At 39.9% G+C, this 21,971-nt stretch overlaps 1 protein-coding gene across 4 annotated transcripts in view; it reads right to left on the minus strand.

Annotated features, from left to right (window-relative positions):
- MYO6 (myosin VI) overlaps nt 1–21,971 on the minus strand; it is a 227,019-nt gene that overhangs the window by 112,879 nt on the left and 92,169 nt on the right. For all 4 annotated transcript variants that reach the window (XM_075268294.1, XM_075268293.1, XM_075268292.1 and 1 more), the window contains exons 13-14: nt 16,974–17,131; nt 10,587–10,678 (exon numbers count right to left, since the gene is read on the minus strand). In XM_075268294.1, the coding sequence (XP_075124395.1) occupies nt 10,587–10,678; nt 16,974–17,131 (250 nt within the window). The remainder of the gene's footprint in view (nt 1–10,586; nt 10,679–16,973; nt 17,132–21,971) is intronic.

Genomic DNA, 21,971 nt, shown 5'->3' on the forward strand with positions numbered 1-21,971 from the left:
TAGCAGCATCGCTCCTGCCGCTGTCTCAGGCCCCGGCACATGTGCTGGCGTCTAACCCTCCCCGGCATCCGCCTTTCTATTACAGCGGATGCCGAGTCTGTATTGCAGCCACATTCGGACTATAAGACGCACCCTCATTTTCCCCAAAAATTTTTGGGGAAAAAAGTGCGTATTATAGTTCGAAAAATACGGTAATAACTATGTTACTGATCCTAAAACATAGTGATGAATATATGCATAAAGTGGCATCACTACATAAAAAGCTACATGCAGCACATATTCCAACCATTTCCATTATGTATTGTCATGTAAAGATATCACAATCTTATTAAAATAACAGACTTGGGATGTGAATGTGAATTGGGATGCAGGTGAACATATAATGTAATATTTCTGCTTCTATTAAAAATGGTTTCCCATAATCATCCTATCACTCTGTCTGATCGAAGGGGGTCCCACCACTATAGTCACTTTAACCATAGGGCAAACAGTACATAAGCAATTTCAACTACCGTATATACTTGAGTATAAGCCGACCCGAATATAAGCTGAGGCCCCTAATTTTACCACAAAAAACTGGGAAAACTTATTGACTCGAGTATAGTATCTGCAGTGCTCCTATTAACCCCTTCCCAATGGAATAGGAGCACTGCAGATATCATATATTCAGCCTGGCTGTAGTCAGACTGAATTCCAAGTGTGTGTGTGTGGGGGGGGGGAGGTGTCTGCCGCTTTAAGCTCAGGAAACGGCCAGACAGACAATCAAACCCCCCGCACAAACACTTCCCCAGCACCGCCTGCACCCCAAACTCCAACCCTCCATCAACATCAATCTACTATTTATCCCCTATCCTATGGATAGGGGATAAATAGTTGAAAGATCACTCTTACTATTAATTTCAAGGGGGGGGGGGGTTGGGGTGGAAGGGGATATTGTTATATACGCTACAGACACTGTATTGTTTGCACGGTGTAGGTTGTGCTCACATTTTGCTGCAGTTGTTCCAGGGAGAGAAGGTTGTCCAGCCAGAAAGTCCACGGGGAGTGCAGCAGAATGCCCTCACTGTCCGGCTCCTGCGGCAGCTCCAGGCCGGTGATGGTTCAAGTGCAGCTGCTCGTCGCTCTTTGTCTTCAGCTCCCGCCAGCCCGGACCCGCGGGGAGTGGCATCTTCCTGTGGACCCCACCAACATCGTCACTTAACTGCACAGAGAGTCAGCAGTTTTGGCGGCAAGGTCTGGAACCGCGGGGAGCGCCATCTTCCTGTGGACTCGACGCTGAAACTGCTGACTCTCTGTGCAGTTAGTGACGATGCTGGCGGGGTCCACAGGAAGATGGCGCTCCCTGCGGTCTGGACCGGCAGCAGCTGAAGGCAGAGAGCGAGGAGCAGCTGCGCCTGAACCATCACCAGCCTGGAGCTGCTGCAGGAGCCGGACAGTGAGGCCATCCCGCTGCACTCCCCATGGACATTCTGGCTGGACAACCTTCTCTCCATGAAACAACCACAGTAGAATGTGAGTGCAACCTACACCGTGCAAACAATACAGTGTCTGGAGTGTATATAACAATATCCCCCTGCGCTTGACTCGAGTATAAGCCGAGGGGGACTTTTTCAGCACAAAAACTGTGCTGAAAAATTCGGCTTATACCCAAAGATATCCAGCATTTAGATCCTCAGGACAAAGTTGAATACAAAGGAGGATCATGGCATTATCATCACCTTCGTGTTCTACTATTCAGGCTTCAGAAGATGATGTATGCTATAGGGAAGCTGCACACATCACTACAGCTGGAACTTGAGAACAAGGATAAGTGAGTATAAGTTGTTATTTTTTTTCTTATTTCTATGTAATATATACTGTATCAATGGTGAAGGGCACAGGGGGCATTATGCGGGAGCTACATAAGAGGCATTAAAATATGTATGTGTATGTATTGGGGGCCACTTAGGAAAAGGCTGAAATGGGAATAGTAATGCATTAAAATGGACATGACTAGGACCCCCACCAATCACTAAGAGTTCCCTATTCCTTCTCACTGCATGACTGTAGATGAAAAGAACAACAGCTGAACATAAAAAGAATGGAAGCAAAAATGCTGGAGTTCGGCTCCATTAAAATTCACCCTCGCTGCAGTGAGTCAAAGAGGAGGAATACAGCACCTGTAATGTAGCAATTGGTGGGGGGTGCTAGCAGTGGAGACCCTGCCAACTAAGGCTCGTTCACATCTGCGCCCTATCTCCGTTCATACAGGTTTCCGTTTCCTGCACAAAACAGAGCAGGAGACGGAAAGCTGTAGGACTCTTTCAAACCCATTCATTTAAATGGGTTTGATAGGTGTCCGGCTGTGAGCGCCGGTGAGTGTTTTATGCTCTCCTCAGCTAAACAGTTTTTTTTAAACCAGACACAGAGTCGGGCATGCAGTACTCTGTGTCCGGTTTAAAAAAAAACTGAGATATAAACTAATTTCAATACCTTGTAAGACTTTAACTATAGTTTACAATGATCTATTTCTTATTCAGGACTGATGCTCCATTCTCATAAAAATTGTCCTTTTATCCTTATGCAAATGAGCAGATAGGGGCCTTAGGGGCGTTGCTTTCAATCATTGTGCTTCATTATTTTCTACTGCTAGCTGTTGCTCAGCTCCGCTCCACCTCCAATAGTTGACAAACATCTCTCTCCTCTGCCTCAGCACACAATGCTAACTGTACTGTCCATGTCTAATGATCACGAAAATGTCTGGACCAGTGTATAAGCAATGCTCTCTCCGATGCCGACCCTGCTATCTCGTGTCACCCCTTCTACCTCATACACTCACCGGCCACTTTATTAGGTACACCTGTCCAACTGCTCGTTAACACTTAATTTCTAATCAGCCAATCACATGGCGGCAACTCAGTGCATTTAGGCATGTAGACATGGTCAAGACAATCTCCTGCAGTTCAAACCGAGCATCAGTATGGGGAAGAAAGGTGATTTGAGTGCCTTTGAACGTGGCATGGTTGTTGGTGCCAGAAGGGCTGGTCTGAGTATTTCAGAAACTGCTGATCTACTGGGATTTTCACGCACAACCATCTCTAGGGTTTACAGACAATGGTCCGAAAAAGAAAGAACATCCAGTGAGCGGCAGTTCTGTGGGCGGAAATGCGTTGTTGATGCCAGAGGAGAATGGCCAGACTGGTTCGAGCTGATAGAAAGGCAACAGTGACTCAAATAGCCACCCGTTACAACCAAGGTAGCCAGAAGAGCATCTCTGAACGCACAGTACGTCGAACTTTGAGGCAGATGGGCTACAGCAGCAGAAGACCACACCGGGTGCCACTCCTTTCAGCTAAGAACAGGAAACTGAGGCTACAATTTGCACAAGCTCATCGAAATTGGACAATTGAAGATTGGAAAAACGTTGCCTGGTCTGATGAGTCTCGATTTCTGCTGCGACATTCGGATGGTAGGGTCAGAATTTGGCGTCAACAACATGAAAGCATGGATCCATCCTGCCTTGTACAACGGTTCAGGCTGGTGGTGGTGTCATGGTGTGGGGAATATTTTCTTGGCACTCTTTGGGCCCCTTGGTACCAATTGAGCATCATTGCAACGCCAAAGCCTACCTGAGTATTGTTGCTGACCATGTCCATCCCTTTATGACCACAATGTACCCAACATCTGATGGCTACTTTCAGCAGGATAATGCGCCATGTCATAAAGCTGGAATCATCTCAGACTGGTTTCTTGAACATGACAATGAGTTCACTGTACTCCAATGGCCTCCACAGTCACCAGATCTCAATCCAATAGAGCATCTTTGGGATGTGGTGGAACGGGAGATTCGCATCATGGATGTGCAGCCGACAAATCTGCGGCAACTGTGTGATGCCATCATGTCAATATGGACCAAAATCTCTGAGGAATGCTTCCAGCACCTTGTTGAATCTATGCCAAGAAGAATTGAGGCAGTTCTGAAGGCAAAAGGGGGTCCAACCCGTTACTAGCATGGTGTACCTAATAAAGTGGCCGGTGAGTGTAGATTGTAAGCTCTTGGAGCATGGCCCTCAGTCCCATTGTGTAAATTGACTAAATGTCTGTAATGTATGTTTTTGTCTGTACTTGAACCCTACATTTTGTAACGTTCTGTGGAATTTGTTGGTGCTATGTAAATAAAATGTATAAATTATCATTAATTATTATTATTATTATTATTATTATTATATGACGCACTGCCTACATCTGAAGCTAGCTTCCTTCACTTATGGGTGTGAAGTTAGTACTGTGTGTTAAGGCAGAGGAAAGAGATGTCAGTCAACTAGAAAGTTGGACCTTGAGTGACAGCAGCAGCAGTTAGCGGCAGCAGACAGTGAAGCCCACTGATGGAAAGCTACACCCCTAAACTCCTTTTCTGCTTATTTCATAGGGATAAAAGAACAAATCTGGTTTTCAGCCGGGCCACTTTGTGCTTTTTTTTCAGCAGTTTGTGGATGGGACCCTTTTAAAATCTATGCCCTACACGGATACTGTATATTGCTATGACTGTGCCACGTATGGCCCAAAGAATTTTATAAAATGCAACATGTTAAAAATAGTACTAGATGAAAAAACCAAGGGAGAAGTGGACAGTCGCTCATCTAGCTGAAGTGAAACACAAAGGTACTGGATACACAAATGGAGTGTGGAAGGCAATTCAGATGTTAATTTATATTTTATCTGATTTAATGCTGTAAAAAAATGACATTACACACGGTTATGCTTTAACTCTATTCGTCATCCACACTGATCTAATTCTATAATTTACCCGAGTTTCAGATTTCCTGCCTCTGCCTTGTGAAATTGCAGGGTTCCATTGTATTTACATACCATAGTGTTTATATAAAATTTTAATACCGCCAAATAATACAAGTTCCCGCAATAAAATCATTTCAAGTCTTCCATTCTTGAAATGCTGCTCTCCATGTATTGTCATTTTAATAATTTACGTATTATTCTTGCCTTGAGCTGAACGGTCACAGAACAGATTGTTTAGTTTCTGGAGCACAGGTAGATTCTGTCTAACTACATTTGTGTCTGCTACCGGCTTCCAGGCATTGTGCAGCAGCCAATCGCTTTCCAGTAACCAAGCCCCAGTACAACACATAAAGCAAAAAATAGGCTGTGTGAGTAGCAAAGGTTTTCTATAAATTACAGCATGCAAACAAAATATTTCAGCCAAGCATCATAGGCACAGAATCCAGATGAAGACCTCTGACCTAATATAGTGGCTCTTGTAAGAACGGCATTTGTCATATCAGCTTTGACCACATCATTTCATCTGTATGCATTTCTATTTGACAGAATGAACAACCCCGTGATTTTATGCAAATAAAGATCATTTATCACGAGCGGATACAAATGAAACATCAGCACAAGACATCATGCTAATTGCATGCATAGCATGAGATGAACAATATTTGCCTTGCTGGTAAATGGATATGCCTCCAAGTAATAAAATGAATGTACTGTCTATTAAATATGAATGACACAGAGAGATAGCGTTAACATTTTATGATATATTCTTTCATAGAGCATACTGAGCAAATCATAAAATCATAAGGAAATGTCTGTTCTATTATGCACGAGAACACCCCATTACGAAACCTGATACAATAGGTGGCATTGGAGTCTCTGTATCATTACAACTGCTATATATACCAGATCCCTCTTAAAGATAAGAAGAGGAAATGCAGGGAACAGTAATAATCAACATAGCTCATGAAAAAGTATGATGTTGTGTCCGGAAAGTAAAAGCCATTTCTTTTTCTAAAGTGTTTTAGCTCCTTACCAGGCCTGGTTCACATCTGCATTTGTTAGTCTGCTTGGGGACCCCCCCCCCCCAAATGGAATACTGATCGCACTGACAAGCAGTAAAATAATAAATCACATTTTTGTTTTTTGTTTTTTTACACAGTCAGAGCAAAGTGGATGGGATTATAGCGAATTCCATTCCCACTTTGTGGTAAAAACCAGACTGCAGACACGCCGTGATTTCCAAAACCAGCGCAGTTTTGGAAATCACAACATGACAATTATACTTACGGAAACATTGGTGGTTTCCCCGTAGGCGTAATTGAAACAAAGTCCACAGAGGAAACCACGTTTTTTTCCTGCGGGACACCTAGTGGGGCCTTAGTCATAAGGTGTTTTGACATAGTGAATTGCTGATAGATACAATCTCACACTGGCAACAACTGGCATAGTTGATAGCAGAACATAAAGAATGGTTTCCTAAGGGTATGTTCACACAGAGGAAAAGGTCACGGAAACCTTTTCCGCCTTGTGAACATTCCACACGGCCCACCTAAGGGTATGTTCACACGAAGTTTTTTGCAAGCGGATTTTTCCGCTAGCGGAAAATTCTGCTAGTGGGAAAAAAAGCTTGAAATCAATGGGAGGCTTTTTTTTTCAGCGCTGAAAATTCAGTGCCAAAGCGCCATTTTCCTCCGTGTGAATGGACTCTTACTGTGTAATTTACACATGGACCGCTGAATACAAAACCATATAAAACCAAATTTTTTTGTTGAAAAACTATAAGCAAATTTTAATAAGTTTACATGCAATAGTATATATAAAAACTAAAAGAACGTGTAGACATGGGTGGCACTATTCACACAGAGATATACATCTGTACAGGAGACAAAAAACGCTGAATGTGGTGGTGCTCTAAGTCCAGAGCAAAGTATCATATGAAAAAAATAAGAAGAGATTGCTTGGCACTCACCAAAAGTAGCGTAAAAAGTTGAAACTTTATTGAAGAAGGTCCATACAAAGTTTAAAAGCGAGAGGAGGCACGCTAAGCAACCGGGCGACAGCTGTTTCGTATACAAAATATACTTTTTCAAGCTCGAGCTTGAAAAAGTATATTTTGTATACGAAACAGCTGTCGCCCGGTTGCTGAGCGTGCCTCCTCCCGCTTTTAAACTTTGTATGGACCTTCTTCAATAAAGTTTCAATTTTTTACGCTACTTTTGGTGCGTGCCAAGCAATCTCTTCTTATTTTTTTTATATATAAAAACTATTTTGTATAGGTAAAAGAAGTAAAATTTACATTTTTTTAAACATTTTATACCATTCTTCTACTTCTAGTGGAAAAAAAAATTCAACTTATTCAATAAATAGGACTAGTTTTTTTTTAAGCCTTACGTGTCCTGAAAAAACATGGCAAAAATAGTTAGGATATACAAAGCCATTAAAAATATTTTGCTGTGCAAAGCAATGCATACAAAAGTGCTAAATTTGACCTGGGCATTGGGGCATCAATGACGCTTGGTCCTGAAAGGGTTAAACAGTAGATAGAATGTCCTGTTAGTCACAGTAAGACAAGAAGCCGATTGGTTACAACGTAACCTAAAGTATCAAAGAGTTTGTAATAGTGACCATGTGAAGTGTAAACAAGCAGATATTCCACTGAAGGATGTCAAGACTTTGAGAGTGTAAACAGTTAAAATCTGGGCAGAAACCTCCATTTCTATTTTATTTTTATTTTAGTCATTAGTAAAGCTGTCATTCACTAGAGAGCATAAGCGATTCCTTCAGCATCCAACTCCCACCACACCAGCATTTATATCCATCAGCAGTGACTAAGTGAATGAATTCATGAAAGCCTAACATGACATTTGTCTGATTTATCCGTTAAAGCAACTGTATAATATGTCACTGCCTCGCCAATTTCAAGATGACAAGGATGTTTACAGCAAGGTATCAAAATCTAAGTCCATTCCCAAGTTATACAACGCCTTGAAAATAGCCCTTTGATGGACAAGCTTGACAGCAAAGAGATCGGTTTCTGAAATTCTGAAACTGTCAGGTAGAACAGTGCCCATTATACAAAACTTACAAAGTGCGGAGAAATCCACTGAGTAATAATACTTGTGCCTTCTACATAATAAGTATGTTCCATTATGAAAAACACTACAGGCCAAGAGTGGAGGAGACAAAGAACTCGGAAGAATAGAGATGAGTAGCAAGAAGTAAGAGAGGGCGAGATATCAGGGGAGTATGTGGGAGAAGGATAAAGCAACAAGCACTCAGTGACTAAGAGAGGTGAGCAAGAGGAAAAGCAGAATGCTAAGAGTACATAAAAGAAGGTTGGAAAGCCTGCAGTAACCAGGAGGAGAGCGGAGAGAGACTGGGGAAAAGAACCAGCAATAAAAAGGCAGCAAGTGAGAAAGCAGGAGCAAGAAAGTAGGAGTGGGCTAAGACTCAGAAGAGTGCATGTAGGCAAAAGTCAATGGTACAAGGTATGACAGGGAACAAGATACATTTCCGTGGTAGCCTTTGGTACAGGAAAGCACCACATGCTTTGTCATTACGGTTGGAAAAAAAAGGTACCGTATACTAATGTATACCAACCTGAATGACAGTCTTCTGACTTCTATTAGTATGTTTAAAATAAAACCCCTATACTGTCCTGGGGTATGGCAAGGTGCGCATTTAACGCAAATTTCGTCACACAACTTAAGTCCATGGTGGGCGCAAATATATGTTTTAGATGCTTTTACATCTTGACAATTTAGAAAGGTTCTTCTCACAAAGGCATTTTTAAATTTTTGATTTTCGTTTTTGACTCCGTCTTCCAAATTTAATAACTATTATTTTTTCTATTCAGAGTTATATAAGAGCATAAGGATTCAGGAAAAATTGTACTTTATAAGGTGCCATTTAATATTCTGTGCTAGGAAGCTGGAAAAAAAATTCAGAGTGGGATGGAATTGGAGAAAAACTGTTTATGTGACTTTGTTACAGGATTTGTTTTAATCTAATAAAGATTTTGCATGAATGAAAAAGTAACCCGGCTACAATACGGAAATCATGGCTGTACCAGACTATAGAAAGTTCCAGCAATCATGGTCAAGACAACAGACTGTCATCACTAAGATGGTTAAAAAAAATCTTTAGAGCTCTGCAAAATGTTTAGCTTTTGTCTAAAAATGTAAATATGGTTATGCTCATGGGAATATCTCTTTAAAAAACATAGTACCCTTTTTGACTAACTGTTAAAAAAATGACTACAAAGTACCTGGACCAAGGGAGCCAAAGTTGTAATAGACGGTCATATTGCACAAACATTGTGGTGCTAACTGGTTGTCAATTACAATGTCAACCAGATATATAAAGCAGTTTCTGCAGTGGAAATCAAACTACATGGTGTCCTAAATAGAACTGAGTTAAGATACTTAGTCTCAGGGAACACATAGGGTATGTCAACACGGCGGAAAATGGATTCTGCATGTGAACTTACTGTGCAGCTAGCCGCGACGGAATGCCAATGCAGTACACCGGCATCAGGTCGCAGCCTTCCGCTCCGGATTAGGCCCGAGTGAATGAGCCTAACTGGGAGAGAGTCTTGTGCCGTGGAGGCCACGGCTGAGTCAGCCGTGGAATCCACGGCAAGATAGGTCATCTCGCTTCTTTTTCCACTACTAGCTAGTGAAAAAAAAAAGAAGTGAGCGGCTCCTATTGAAGTCAATGGGAGCCATTTTGGCAGACGGATTCCACGTCAAAATACGCTGCCAAAAAACTCTGTGTGAACTAGCCCATAGGGGTGCACTCTTACACACATCTAACCCCATAGAGGCCTGTTCTTACCTCAGCCACTTTTTATTTTTGTTCTTCAATCCCTGTCTTCTAAAAGTAGAACATTTATTTTCATTTTTTAATTCAATTGATCTTGTGAGAACTTATTTTTTGTGAGGTAAATTGAACTTCCTAATAGTCCCATTTAAAATACTATACAACGTATGGGAAGCTGGAAAAAATTCCAACGGGGTAGAATTGGAAAAAATACAACTGCACCATTTTCTTACAGGGTTCGCTTTTGATAGGGTTTACTGTATAGTAAAGTGACATGATCTTATATTCTACAGCTCGGAACAATGTGGAATTTAAAAAGTTTTTGTTAAATGTATTCTAGAAAGAGAAGGCAAGAGATTTTTAAATGGAGTCGCCGCATCTGTATTCAGCAAATGCACGTGTAGTAATCACAGGCCTCAGCGGTCCATTACATTATCCATGATTTTAAAAACCTTAGATGCATTTTCTTTAGAAGTCTGTTCATGTTTGGAAGTAACAGACCTGCTGATTCTTCTACTTAATAACCGTGAGAATAGTACAGAAGTCCACAGACACACAGTCTCCTCTTAAGTTAAAGCAAAGCAGGCCAAAAAGAGGACGTGGGCATGAGGAGAACTTTACTTTTAGCTTCCTGTCGTAACAGGTCACTGTACTGGAGCCTTGGCAGGTGAGTAAGCCACTGGCTTTACTTTCTTCTACTCTACACCACTGAGGACGGTACACTACCCTACACCAAGAAGGAAATCAAACATGAATCTTTATCCACATAATCCAAAAATGTGATAGTATCGTAGACAACCAGAGAATCCAAAAGTAACCCCACAATAACAAAGCTAAAACTCTAAGGAAGTTAATATGCTAAACACAAAGTGAAGCATCTCCAGAGATGACAGATGCCCATGTCTCCATAATTAATTTCTGTGAATAATCTCATGTAAAGCATCTTGCTTTCTGCTTGACAGGTAACATGGCAGGTAATCCTCACTTACCTCTTTTAGGATTCTTTCATTAAAGAATTGCTGCAGCTTCTCATTACAGTAGTTAATGCAAAATTGTTCAAAACTATTGTGTTCAAAGTATTCTGAAAACAGAGAGGAGAAAAAATAGAATTGGGGTTATTTCGTAAAATAAAATTGTTTACAAAAGAAAAACTACTCAACTACCTTAACTGAAGAAACATGGATTATATTTGCATCACTAAGGTATATAATTGTGTTTCACATCACTTCTACACAGCGTAAAAACCATAGCAGTTAAATGTATAAAAATGAGATTTGTATAGTCTCATTCATATTTAGCAGTTAGAAAATCAGCCGAGCATTTTATTCATGTTTTTTTTATTTATCCATCTTTTGACCATTTTATTATATTTGGCACTGATGCAGCTTTGGCCTCTACAGAAATAGAAACAGGAGTATTTAAGTGCAATGGGAAATAAAAGGAATACTCCAAGTAAAACTGATACATTGTGTGCATCGTTGTCCTGAAACCTCAATGGTATTGGTGCACTGGCACTGGCTAAATGTGTTACTGCAAGTGACAAACAGGATTTGATGGATGCCTCCAAAGGAAATTGAAGACATCTCAAAGTAATCAAAAAAGCGCTCTAAGAAAAAAAAAAAAAAAAAAAAAAAAAAAAAAAAAAGGTTGAGTGGTCCTAAAACTTGAGATTTATTGGTGGTATGGACTGTGTGTTATATACTGTATGGAACCATTTTCTAAACGCAATTCGCCTTAAAGTTGTCTACTACTAGACAGAAAGAAACAGCTTTTTTTCCTGGGGGATAGATAGATAGATAGATAGATAGATAGATAGATAGATAGATAGATAGATAGATAGATAGATACGGTAGATAGTAAGCCCATGGAGAAATTATTATATTACAGCAATGCCATAATTATTGACATAGCCAACACATGCAAGTTACACATATAAATATCAAAATTACATTACTAATAATGAAATATAAATTCCATTCCCTACCCACTCTTAGAACCTTTCACAACAACAATTTTTATATCGCAGTGCTTTCAGTGAAAGCACACACCCATTATAGTATACAGTACAAATTAGAGACAGTCACACAAGTTGTTTTTTTTTCCAGACAGAGACAAGGAGGGGGAAAAAAAAAAATAACAAGTATCTTTTACTGGTTTCTAGGCTTGTCTTACTCATAAAAGTCCATGGATCTGTGGATTTAAAAAAAAAAAAAAAAAAAAAAAAAAAGGACCAGCCACAATCACATTCCATGTGCAATCTATATTTCATCAGCTTAAAGGGATCCTATCTTTTGAACGCATTTTTTCTCCCTAACATGTTGGAATAGCCTTAAGAAAGGCTATTCGTCTCCTACCTTTCCTTTTCTTCTCTGCGGCTCCGTTCGCCATTCTAGGTCTCGGGCCTAGGGCAAGTCGACTTCGCATACCCACTGCCATAAGAAAAATGGCCGCTTCCACAGCATTGCAAGAGGCCATTTTCTCGTGGCCGGTGGGCATGCGCAGTCGGCTTGCCCGAGGCCTAGAAGTAAGAAAAAGCCACCGGAAGAAGATGCAATGAAGACCTTGTTGCAGAAGAAGATAGAGGCGACACTGGAGAGCTCTGGCTGCATTGGGGACGCCCCCAGTGCTGTTTGAGCACTGGGGCCCGCCCCCAGTGCTGCGAGAGATCTCATTTGCATACCGAGAGAAACCAGGATTGCAGTAGAACGGCGACGTGGAGAAGAAAAGGAAAGGTAGGAGACGAATAGCCTTTCTTAAGGCTATTCCGACATGTTAGGGAGAAAAAAATGTGTTCAAAAGATAGGATCCCTTTAAAATAAGAACAGCATCTGTATTATTTTTGCTCCATGACACACAGATGGCACATGGATGAAAACTGGAAATACACTAGGCTATACCACATCCTTTTTGTAACACCTTGCGAGCCTGAATGTTCATGTGAAAGTGGCCTCACCAATACAAGTCTACCACTAAAACAAAACAAAATAAAATATGCAGTTATCCTGAAATACTTTTAATTTTGACTTGTTATACAAAAAAAAAAAAAAAAAATAGCTGTTGGCACAAAAGTTCTTTTGTGGGGTTCCTTACTACATTTCAGTTGAATATACCTCAAACGGTGGCTGAGTTCCATTGGTAAGGATTACCTTGAATTAAGGTAATATCCTCTATACCACAGCTCAAGTTGTCCATCCTTTCTAATAAACTTCTCAAACCAGTCCACAATGGTTTTTACATATCCCCAGACCCTAACAAATCATACCATAAAACACACTAGCCACTACTGCCTCATAAAATAACTGCAGCATTTTAATACGTACCCCAAATTATCTTAATCTGCAACAGAAATACAGTCAACCCATCCTCATTTTGTGTACTCTTCAACATTAAGGAATTGTTCACATTAAGGAATTTGCAGCTGATTTTTAGATGAGATTCAGCCTAAATATAAGCTAAAGATTCTGTTCAGAATCTGTCTCCCACGCTTGTGAATGGAAAGCCAGGGATAGATGCTACTTTTTCCCACGGATTCCACAGTTGATTTAGCCACAAAACCCACAGCATAAAACTACAGAAATTAGCAAATGCACAATGGAAAGCCGAATTCTCAACCCAAGAAGTAGACAGTAGACTGCCTCAAACTCCTCTCCAAATTACGCTGTGTGAACCTAGCCTTAGTCTCCATTCCAAGTTATAATCAAGAGGCATTGATATTGGGTCAAGTCAGGTCATATCTCCTTTGTCTTGTCCACAATTAGGATTTGCTCATTGTCATCATTCCATTTACCAATCATCTTCAGTCTCATCTCTTACACATCCCATCATGAAACCGTAAGTCAGAGATGTACAAAGTAAACAAATATGGTACAAAAAGGTACCATTTGGGGAACCAATAACTCTCTCCATCCTATCAGAAAGACAATCCTTTTTGTGCACCATCTGTAACCTCCCTATTAGAAAACCTACAATCCAACTGATCAATAAAGGGTTAGGCCACATAATTTCTCCTTTAACATCTGTGGGTGTGTAGTGTTAAAATAACATGAAAAATAAAACCATAATCCTAATTATGGAGTTACTTTACTCAGGGTATGCCCTCTGTAATAGATACAAGACTGCATCTTCAACTCCAATCTTCCCGATAAGCAAACTGTAATGGGTTTAGAAACCTGTCCATCGAGAACAATCCTCTCAAATGCCTTCATTACTTGTGAGGGAAAATCATTTGGATGATAGTCACTACACGCCATGAACTCCTTAAGGCAGCGGATCAATCATGAGGTTTTCTAACCCTCCAGAATCTGTCACAACCCTAAACTCATATTGATAAGATGTGCCAGTATTTCACTCTGATGAGCAGTACACAACTTTCACGAATGTGAGCCAACACCATGGTGCCACCTTCCTCACCCATTCAAGTGGCACACAATGCAGAGTTTAGTCCCCATTTCCCGACTTTCCAACACCATTTTTACCGTACTAAACACACATTGTATCTCATTGCTATCCATTCAGCCAACACTGACTCACTGCAGAACACTAAATGGACAAAAATACATATTTAGCTCATTAGTCTTTGACATGCCACCACCAACCCCTTTTTATACTAGTAATATTCTTCATGTCTTAGCATTCATCCGTAACATTACTCACAAACTATTCTCTACTTTCTTCCTATACAGTTCCTTGGAATATCCACAGCTGTTTATATGTTCTATATTGTGGCTTACAGTATTAGTTCTCAAAATTACACCAAGAACACTAGAAGTTCATTTCTCAGGTTCTGCTACACGACTTGTCTGGAAAAAGACAACTTGTTAGAGAAGTAGAGGAGGTAAATACGATTCAGGTGGCACTACTTGAAATTGGAACTATAAATAAAGATGCTGAAAAATGCAGTAGAGAGAAAGGACATGAATGAGAAAATGGCAACATAATATTAGAACAGCAATGAGAGCTGGAGGAGAATGTACTTGGGAAAATAAAACATGGACTGCAGACGTGAGTCACTAAGCAGTGAGGTATGCTCAAGGGATGCCATTGGAACAACGTTGGCCGAGGAATAAAACGCCTCCTGATGAAAGTCATTTGTTACAAAGGGGGTTCTCTCAAGGGAGGCTACCGGACTTTATTCTAAGATGCACTGATAAATATGAACCAAATAACACAACTGTATAAAAATAGACATATTAGGATAAGATGCACTGTCTACAAGGGTTAATAAAATCTTACTAAATAAATTTGACTACTTTCACACTGTGTTTTAAAGTGTCTTTCTTTGGAAAATTTCAGGAGGATTTCCTGACATATACCTCCTACAGATGCCACTATATAGTCAGTGGTGTCCATCAAGCATAGGCTTTCAGATCTACGCACAAGAAATGGACAAAAAACACAAACACCTATACTGTGTGGTACATGTATACCTCTGCACAGAGTAGTAGAATCTGCTGTGGAGGACAAAGGGACAATATTTAGCCTCTGTACGGTGAATGGGATCCTGTGGATACATCTTTGGCAGGGAGCTTTCCTGAAGCATATGGCAAACATACACTGTATGCTCAAACAGGTTGTCCAGGACTACATATGTCTGAATCTTTGCTGCACAGGACCCTAAATGACAGGTTAGCTGTTTAATAAAATATAAAGTGACCAGCCCAATATTTGGTGGCAAACAATAGTCCACATTTCTAATAGTTAAACAGTGTAACCTAGGCAAGCTGAAAATGAATCAGAGTGATAAATCTGATGTATATTTAGACTGTGTAGTCTGGGTTTATATCACTTATTCTTTAGTTTACTTTGTACCAACCGCACCAGAATTTTGGCCCAATTGTGGCGCACTGTCACATCTTAAATCGTATCCATTTTTCATCTAACACATGCCCACTGCCAAGATAGTCGGAAAAAAAAATCATGTCAAACTAGATGAGCCAAGATTGTACCACAGGTTGACACATTTTATACCAATTTGAGTTGTAACAGAGTATGCCTATCCCAATGGTTAGACAATAGTCATATACATTAGATAAATGTCAACCAAACCTTGCAATGTCAATGGGATCAAGTCAACAATCTGATGTGAATGAGGGTCCAATAGAACCCCAATACCAGCTGTTAAGAATAAGCAGCATTTGACTTCAATATGATCCTCTGCCCTCCTAAAACTATTTCTGTAGAGATGGAGGTGACTGCTCCCAACAGATGGCAAAATCTGATTAAATGTATTGAAAAGTTAACAAAAACTAGTTCACAATAAAACAGCATAACGAAAAGGTTCAGTGTGAACAAAGCCTTAGTCTAGATTTCTTTTTTTAAAGGTGCGTATATTCAGCAAGAACAAAGATAAAATAACAGATAGGGAAGAGATGCATTGTACAACACGATACAAACACAGCAAGCGATCAGATACATCATATGTGGTTATACAAAAACATATACAATAAATCATAGAAACAGAAACAGTCAGTGTCCTCTGCATCATTCACACAGAGTAAGGTACCTGACCAGATATCTTAATAGAAAAAACATGCTGCTATTTATGTATTTAATAAAAGGGAGGATTCCCAAGATGGGAAATCACATAAGTAAACCATAATGTGAAAAAACTGAAAAGGCAGAGGGGACAGCAGGACTAAACATAAAGAGACATGGAGTACAGAGTATGTGCAGGTCATACAGAGAAGTACTGCTAAGCTGTTCACATGTAGGAATTGGAGGCTGATATGGGGGTGGATTCCACCCAGATTCTGCCCCCCATTGTTTTCAATGGGAGACAGAGATCACAGCAGGATACTGAAAAAATAAGCATCCTGCTCCAGTCCACAGCTCAAGACTCCTCGCTGATAAGGCCCATTCACCTGCACCTAAACAATGGCAGAAAGCTGTGATGGAATGCCTACGCTCTGCATACTACTATGGGCAGTCGGCAACCTGAAAATGAAGAGGAATGCGTCTTGATGAAGTCAGATCGGTCCTAAAGTTTAGTGAATGTGTCTGGACAACCCCCTGGCTTTGTTCATTAGTTGGAATATGGGCAGGACATTGTTTATTTCACAAATCCAAGCCTTGGAATACATTTCACCACAGGTTATTCTCAGCAAATCTCTGCCATTATGGAAACAATGGTTTCCAAGTCTCAACCCATAGGACAGGATTTAAGGGAAAATCTGAACAATGCTGATCTATGCTCTTCCTATAACTTCTATAGAGGTGAGTGGGAGCTACAGCTGTGCATCGCTGTTTCTGTAGCTCACATTCACATCTGTGAGAGTTACGGGAACAACAGAGTAGCAACAAACTTCCATGGTGAGAATAACCATCATTAATGTCATCCTTAGATAAATATAAATAAATAAATATATATAAGCACTTACCAAACCCAGCAATATCCAAAACGCCAATGAAAAAGGAGGAACTCTCAAATGGGAAGCATTCATTTACTCTGTTAACTACATGATCAAAAAGTCGGCTGTATACTGCCTTTGCCAGTGCATCTCGGGCATTGTTTGCCTGTTCTACTTTAAGAGGAACCCTGAAACAAAGGAAGAAAAATATTACTTAGAAATGAATGGCTTAGTGATATTTATGTGGTTTAAATGTAACTGGTGTTGACAGAAGGGGACAACTCATAACTCTATACCTTCTGTAGGTTATCTGAGGTACATTTGCTAATAATATAGATTTTTTTTTATGGCACAATCTGTGCCCCATGGTTTCAGTTTGTCATCACAAAGCAATAGGTTATCTTTCCACCACAGATCACAATAGTCAGTCACTGGCCAACATGGTAATGCTTTGTGGTAACAGGAGGTAGACATGACTCTCAGTGACCAATCTCAGCATACAAGAAACTTCAGGCTGTTAGAAATAAATATTAGAAACCCTTCTAGATTATATAACTAATAATCATGAATTGCTGCATTGCTTCATATGATGATGTGTATGAAAACATACATGTTTTTTTGTTTGTTTTTTTTAACATGGAGGTCTATGGGAAACAGACATATAACAGACACTGATAGCCATCAGTTACTGTCCGTTCGTGTCCGTTATGATAGGTGTCCGTTTTTTGTTTTTTTTTAACTGGACACCTGAATGGACACCAAAAGTAGTGTGAACCCTACCTAAGAGTCCTAAATACTCCACCCACAAATGGTGATTGACAGCTTAATCTTTAATACTGTGGGTGTAAACAGAAGTCTGTCAATTACTATCCATCCTTTGAGTCCTATCAGGATTTACTCTGCTTTTTACTTAGAAATCCCGCTGCAGATCACATAAACCTATCACAGAACTGAGACTCTCTGTTTCTACCACACCTCAAGCACATCTTGTGATGAAATAAGCTATATCATACTGTACAAATTATGTGTTTTAAATGTTGTGTTCAGTGATGCTGAGGAGTTTGTTTCAATGGGTTAGCACAGCCTGTGTAACTGGTAAAGATTTCTTATGTATATTAAATTTAAAATTTATTAAGATTGTCCTTTGGCTCTAATGTTAGGGGGCGTTCACACTACCGTCGGTGTCCGACATGTAGTGTCTGCTCCTAGTGTCCGCTCAAAATCTGTCATGGACACTAGGAGCGGACACTAGATGTGTCCGTGACACCTGTCATTCACTTGAATGGGCATCGGGTGCTTTCTTTTGCACTACGTGCCCGTCCTTCCCTGTCCGCAAGAGAAGATGCATGCAGGGTTTTTCTGTCCGCTTGAGAAGTCGGACATCTTCTCTTGCGGACAGGGAAGGACGGGCACGGAGTGCAAAAGAACGCACCCGATGCCCATTCAAGTGAATGACAGGTGTCACGGACACATCTAGTGTCCGCTCCTAGTGTCCGTGACAGATTTTGAGCGGACACTAGGAGCGGACACTACATGTCGGACACCGACGGTAGTGTGAACGCTCCCTTACTGTACTTCCGCAGAGTGAAGCTCCATCCATTGTAATACGCGCGTAATACATAAGTGTATGCATAGATAGATAGAGTACGGTTTTGTTTTTTATTATTATAAACACACACACACACACACACAGAAAATATGCTCAATGCTTGTGCACCATTTGTTAATATCTCCACTCAATTTCTTCATATTAAACTGGATCTCCCCATAAACTGACATCTAAAAAGATCTGTTCTGCTAATACCTACATTTACTCATGTGAAACGGTTCCCAAAGTTGTGGAGCATTATAGACCTTACTGTTTGTTTCTTGTCACAATGAAATGTTTTCCCTGGCAATTATTATTATTTAGGTGCTCATTATGTCAGTGATTGATCTGTTTACTCTTTTTCAGCACATTCTATGCATTTCCCTTCAATATTACATTCGTTCCATGGTTGTACAGAAAAATCTATGAGAAAGATTTTATAATCTAGACAATTTCTAGCCTAGAAAGTAACCCTATAAGACTAGGTTCAGATCTGTGTTGGATAAAGGAAGTAGAACCACACTCCAAATGGTTATTTTCCTTATTACAGTTTTAATGCTGTACATAAATACTGTATGTTTCGTACAGTCCTGTTTCCACATCTATGAGACGACACTAAAGGGTCCTCACAGACCGTGCGGTAATACAATTTCAAGGTTCCCCAACCCTAGCGCTCTGGATTCTACTCCTATAGACCTAATTCAATGACATTTCGTAACGTCTAAACTAGGGTCCACAGAACTGACTGACTAGGCTACCATGCACACGTGTGGCTATGTTTAGGGTTACCGTGATGAACAAACATCACAAGTCTAGAGGTTTTTTTGACACAGACAGGCTACTGCATAGACAACACTCTAGCTCCTGCAATTGATACATAGCCTAATTTCATATTTTCTATTGTCAATCAGATTATGAAAAAAAAATCATAGAAGCATCTTGCTTAATCTGGCCTGGTCTTGGCCATTTCAGAGCCTGAAAGTATAGAAGAATCTGAAGCAGAAGACCTCCTCAACTTCCCCTTCACTTTCTGTCATGTGAACCAGGCCTAGGCCATGTCCAGGTTTGACAGACCATGAGGAAAGTCTTTATAACAGGTAACACTGTAAATAAATCATGATTTTCAGGATGTTCAAAACATCTCCAGGGGATATTCTGCAGAAAACAATACATTTCTGTCACACGATAAGCCAATTTATTTATGGTCATGCACCTTATTTTATCACTAATTTATTGGGAAGCTTAATATCCTCTTCCATGGAAGGCTAAAAGTAACCCTAGTATGGCCTACTTTATTTGTCATCTTATTTGCTAGAGAGAACTAGAGTGAGATTTAATGTTACTGGCCTTTTAAATCCTATAATCCTCTTAGAAAGCTAATTTCCACAAGTGAAGGCCTATAAGGCATACAAAGGTAAGGTATGGTCCTATTATTCAACACACGTATCAATGAAATTATAGTCTGTGTAGATCAGGGAGTATCTGTTACTACTTTATAGATCAATGTTCACTGATACATTTACAATTCATTAACTTGTTATTTACCACATTTGTTAAGATCCTTCTCAGAAGAAATGGATAATGTGACCGTCATCTGTTCCTTACATTTTGCAAACACGTGAGGATAGTTTGATAGAGATGTGCAGGATACACTCTTAGGCCTGGTTCACAATCGGTATTCGAATCAGGGAGTCCGCATGGGGACCCCCCAAACGGAATACTGATCGCATTGACAAGCGTTGAGCAATGAAAGCTCATGGACCTCATAGACTATAATGGGGTCTGTGTGTTTTCCGCGTGGTCTCTGCACGAATCATGCGGAGAGGAAAGTACTTCATGAACTACTTTCCTCTTCACATGACTCGTGAGGACACCGCTTGGAAAACACGGATCCCATTATAGTCTATGGGGTCCATATGCTTTCATTGCTCACCGATTTTTAATGCGCTAGGTATTCGGAATACCAAACGCAGATGTGAACCAGGCCTGACAGCGACATAAAATGTCACAAATAAATGAAAGGTATAACACACAAATTAAGCAATTTAAATATAAAAAACAAACAATAGTGAATTGTCAATGCAATAAGCTTTATCAATCTGGTCTTAGTTAAAGGAGGAAACCGGATATCCAGCAACTGCAGTTTAAAAAAATCTTGTTTCTTTATTTAATGCAATTAAAAAAATATGCAAAGACGGCAAACAAACATTCCCAGCAAGACAAAAAAAAATTACTTTTGGCTTGGCGCCGGCTGACGCGTTTCAGGACCGTAGTCCATTAATCATAGTTAAAGGAGACCTAGTTTATAGGTCTACTTTAACTAAGGAGTTTATAGTAGACCATAAGGCTGGATTCACCTGGCCATTAAACATCCATATTAAACATAGTATACTAATGCTGCAAATCCCAACTTCCATCAAACTTACAACATCATGGCTCTGATCATAAGATCAGAACAATGGACTGAAAAATGAATGATACCACCATTTGCACTAATGTTAAAAACAAGTCTGAAGTTTCTTCGGTCTTGTTTATAGTTGTATTGAACAGACCACATAATGGACTTTATTTTTTGTTTGAAAAGAAACTAAATAAGACAGAAGTAAGCTTCCATCTTTCATCAACATTACAATGAATGGAGACCTATCTTGCAGCATTTGTCATTCTATTGGCTTTTCAGTCCATTGTTCTGATCCTATCATGGATTAGAACAATGAATAAATAAAAGCAGAGGGAATGTAGTGTATCACTACTTGAAGTTACAGGGCTGGAGTTTGAGGCGGCTGTGATCCTGTTACATAAAGTCACCAAGTAACAACTGACATATTGCTTAGCTCTATGTGATTATAGTGTTCCATGCACCATTACTTCCAACAACAGACATATGTGGAAGAATATAGCACAGCTACTAAGATAGCAAGTTGTACCTTACATATTCTGGAAAAAAATTTAAAACAGAAACAGTTGCAATAATACAAAGCATTGAAAATCTACAAAAGAAATCTGAGGGTAAGCGACAGATTCCTACAGCAGATTCGCAATTTGTATTGTCATGATGATTAGTGCCATTGAAAAGATCTTAAACATATGTAGCAAGCCCTCCGCCTCAAGAACTGACTTTTTTTTTTTTTTTTTCACACAACGTAGATTTAAAGATTTTATGCCATATAAAGTAAAGCCAAAGCAATGGGATATACAATAAATGCTATTATCGCGCATATTGACGTGTGAAATATATTCATTCACAAGGACCCAATGACTCAACAAAGGTTCTCTCATATATTTTAGGAACATCTACAGAACAACATTAAAAGGGGTTATCCGCTTTCATTTAACTGATGGCCACGGGAGTCTAACTGTCTGGACCCCCATTTATCCGCTGTTTTTATAGGACTATAGTTCCTCGCATCATTTACACGCCGGGAGATTCAGTGCTCACT

This window comes from Leptodactylus fuscus, chromosome 3 (assembly GCF_031893055.1).
Source record: "Leptodactylus fuscus isolate aLepFus1 chromosome 3, aLepFus1.hap2, whole genome shotgun sequence".
Classification (NCBI taxonomy): domain Eukaryota; kingdom Metazoa; phylum Chordata; class Amphibia; order Anura; family Leptodactylidae; genus Leptodactylus; species Leptodactylus fuscus.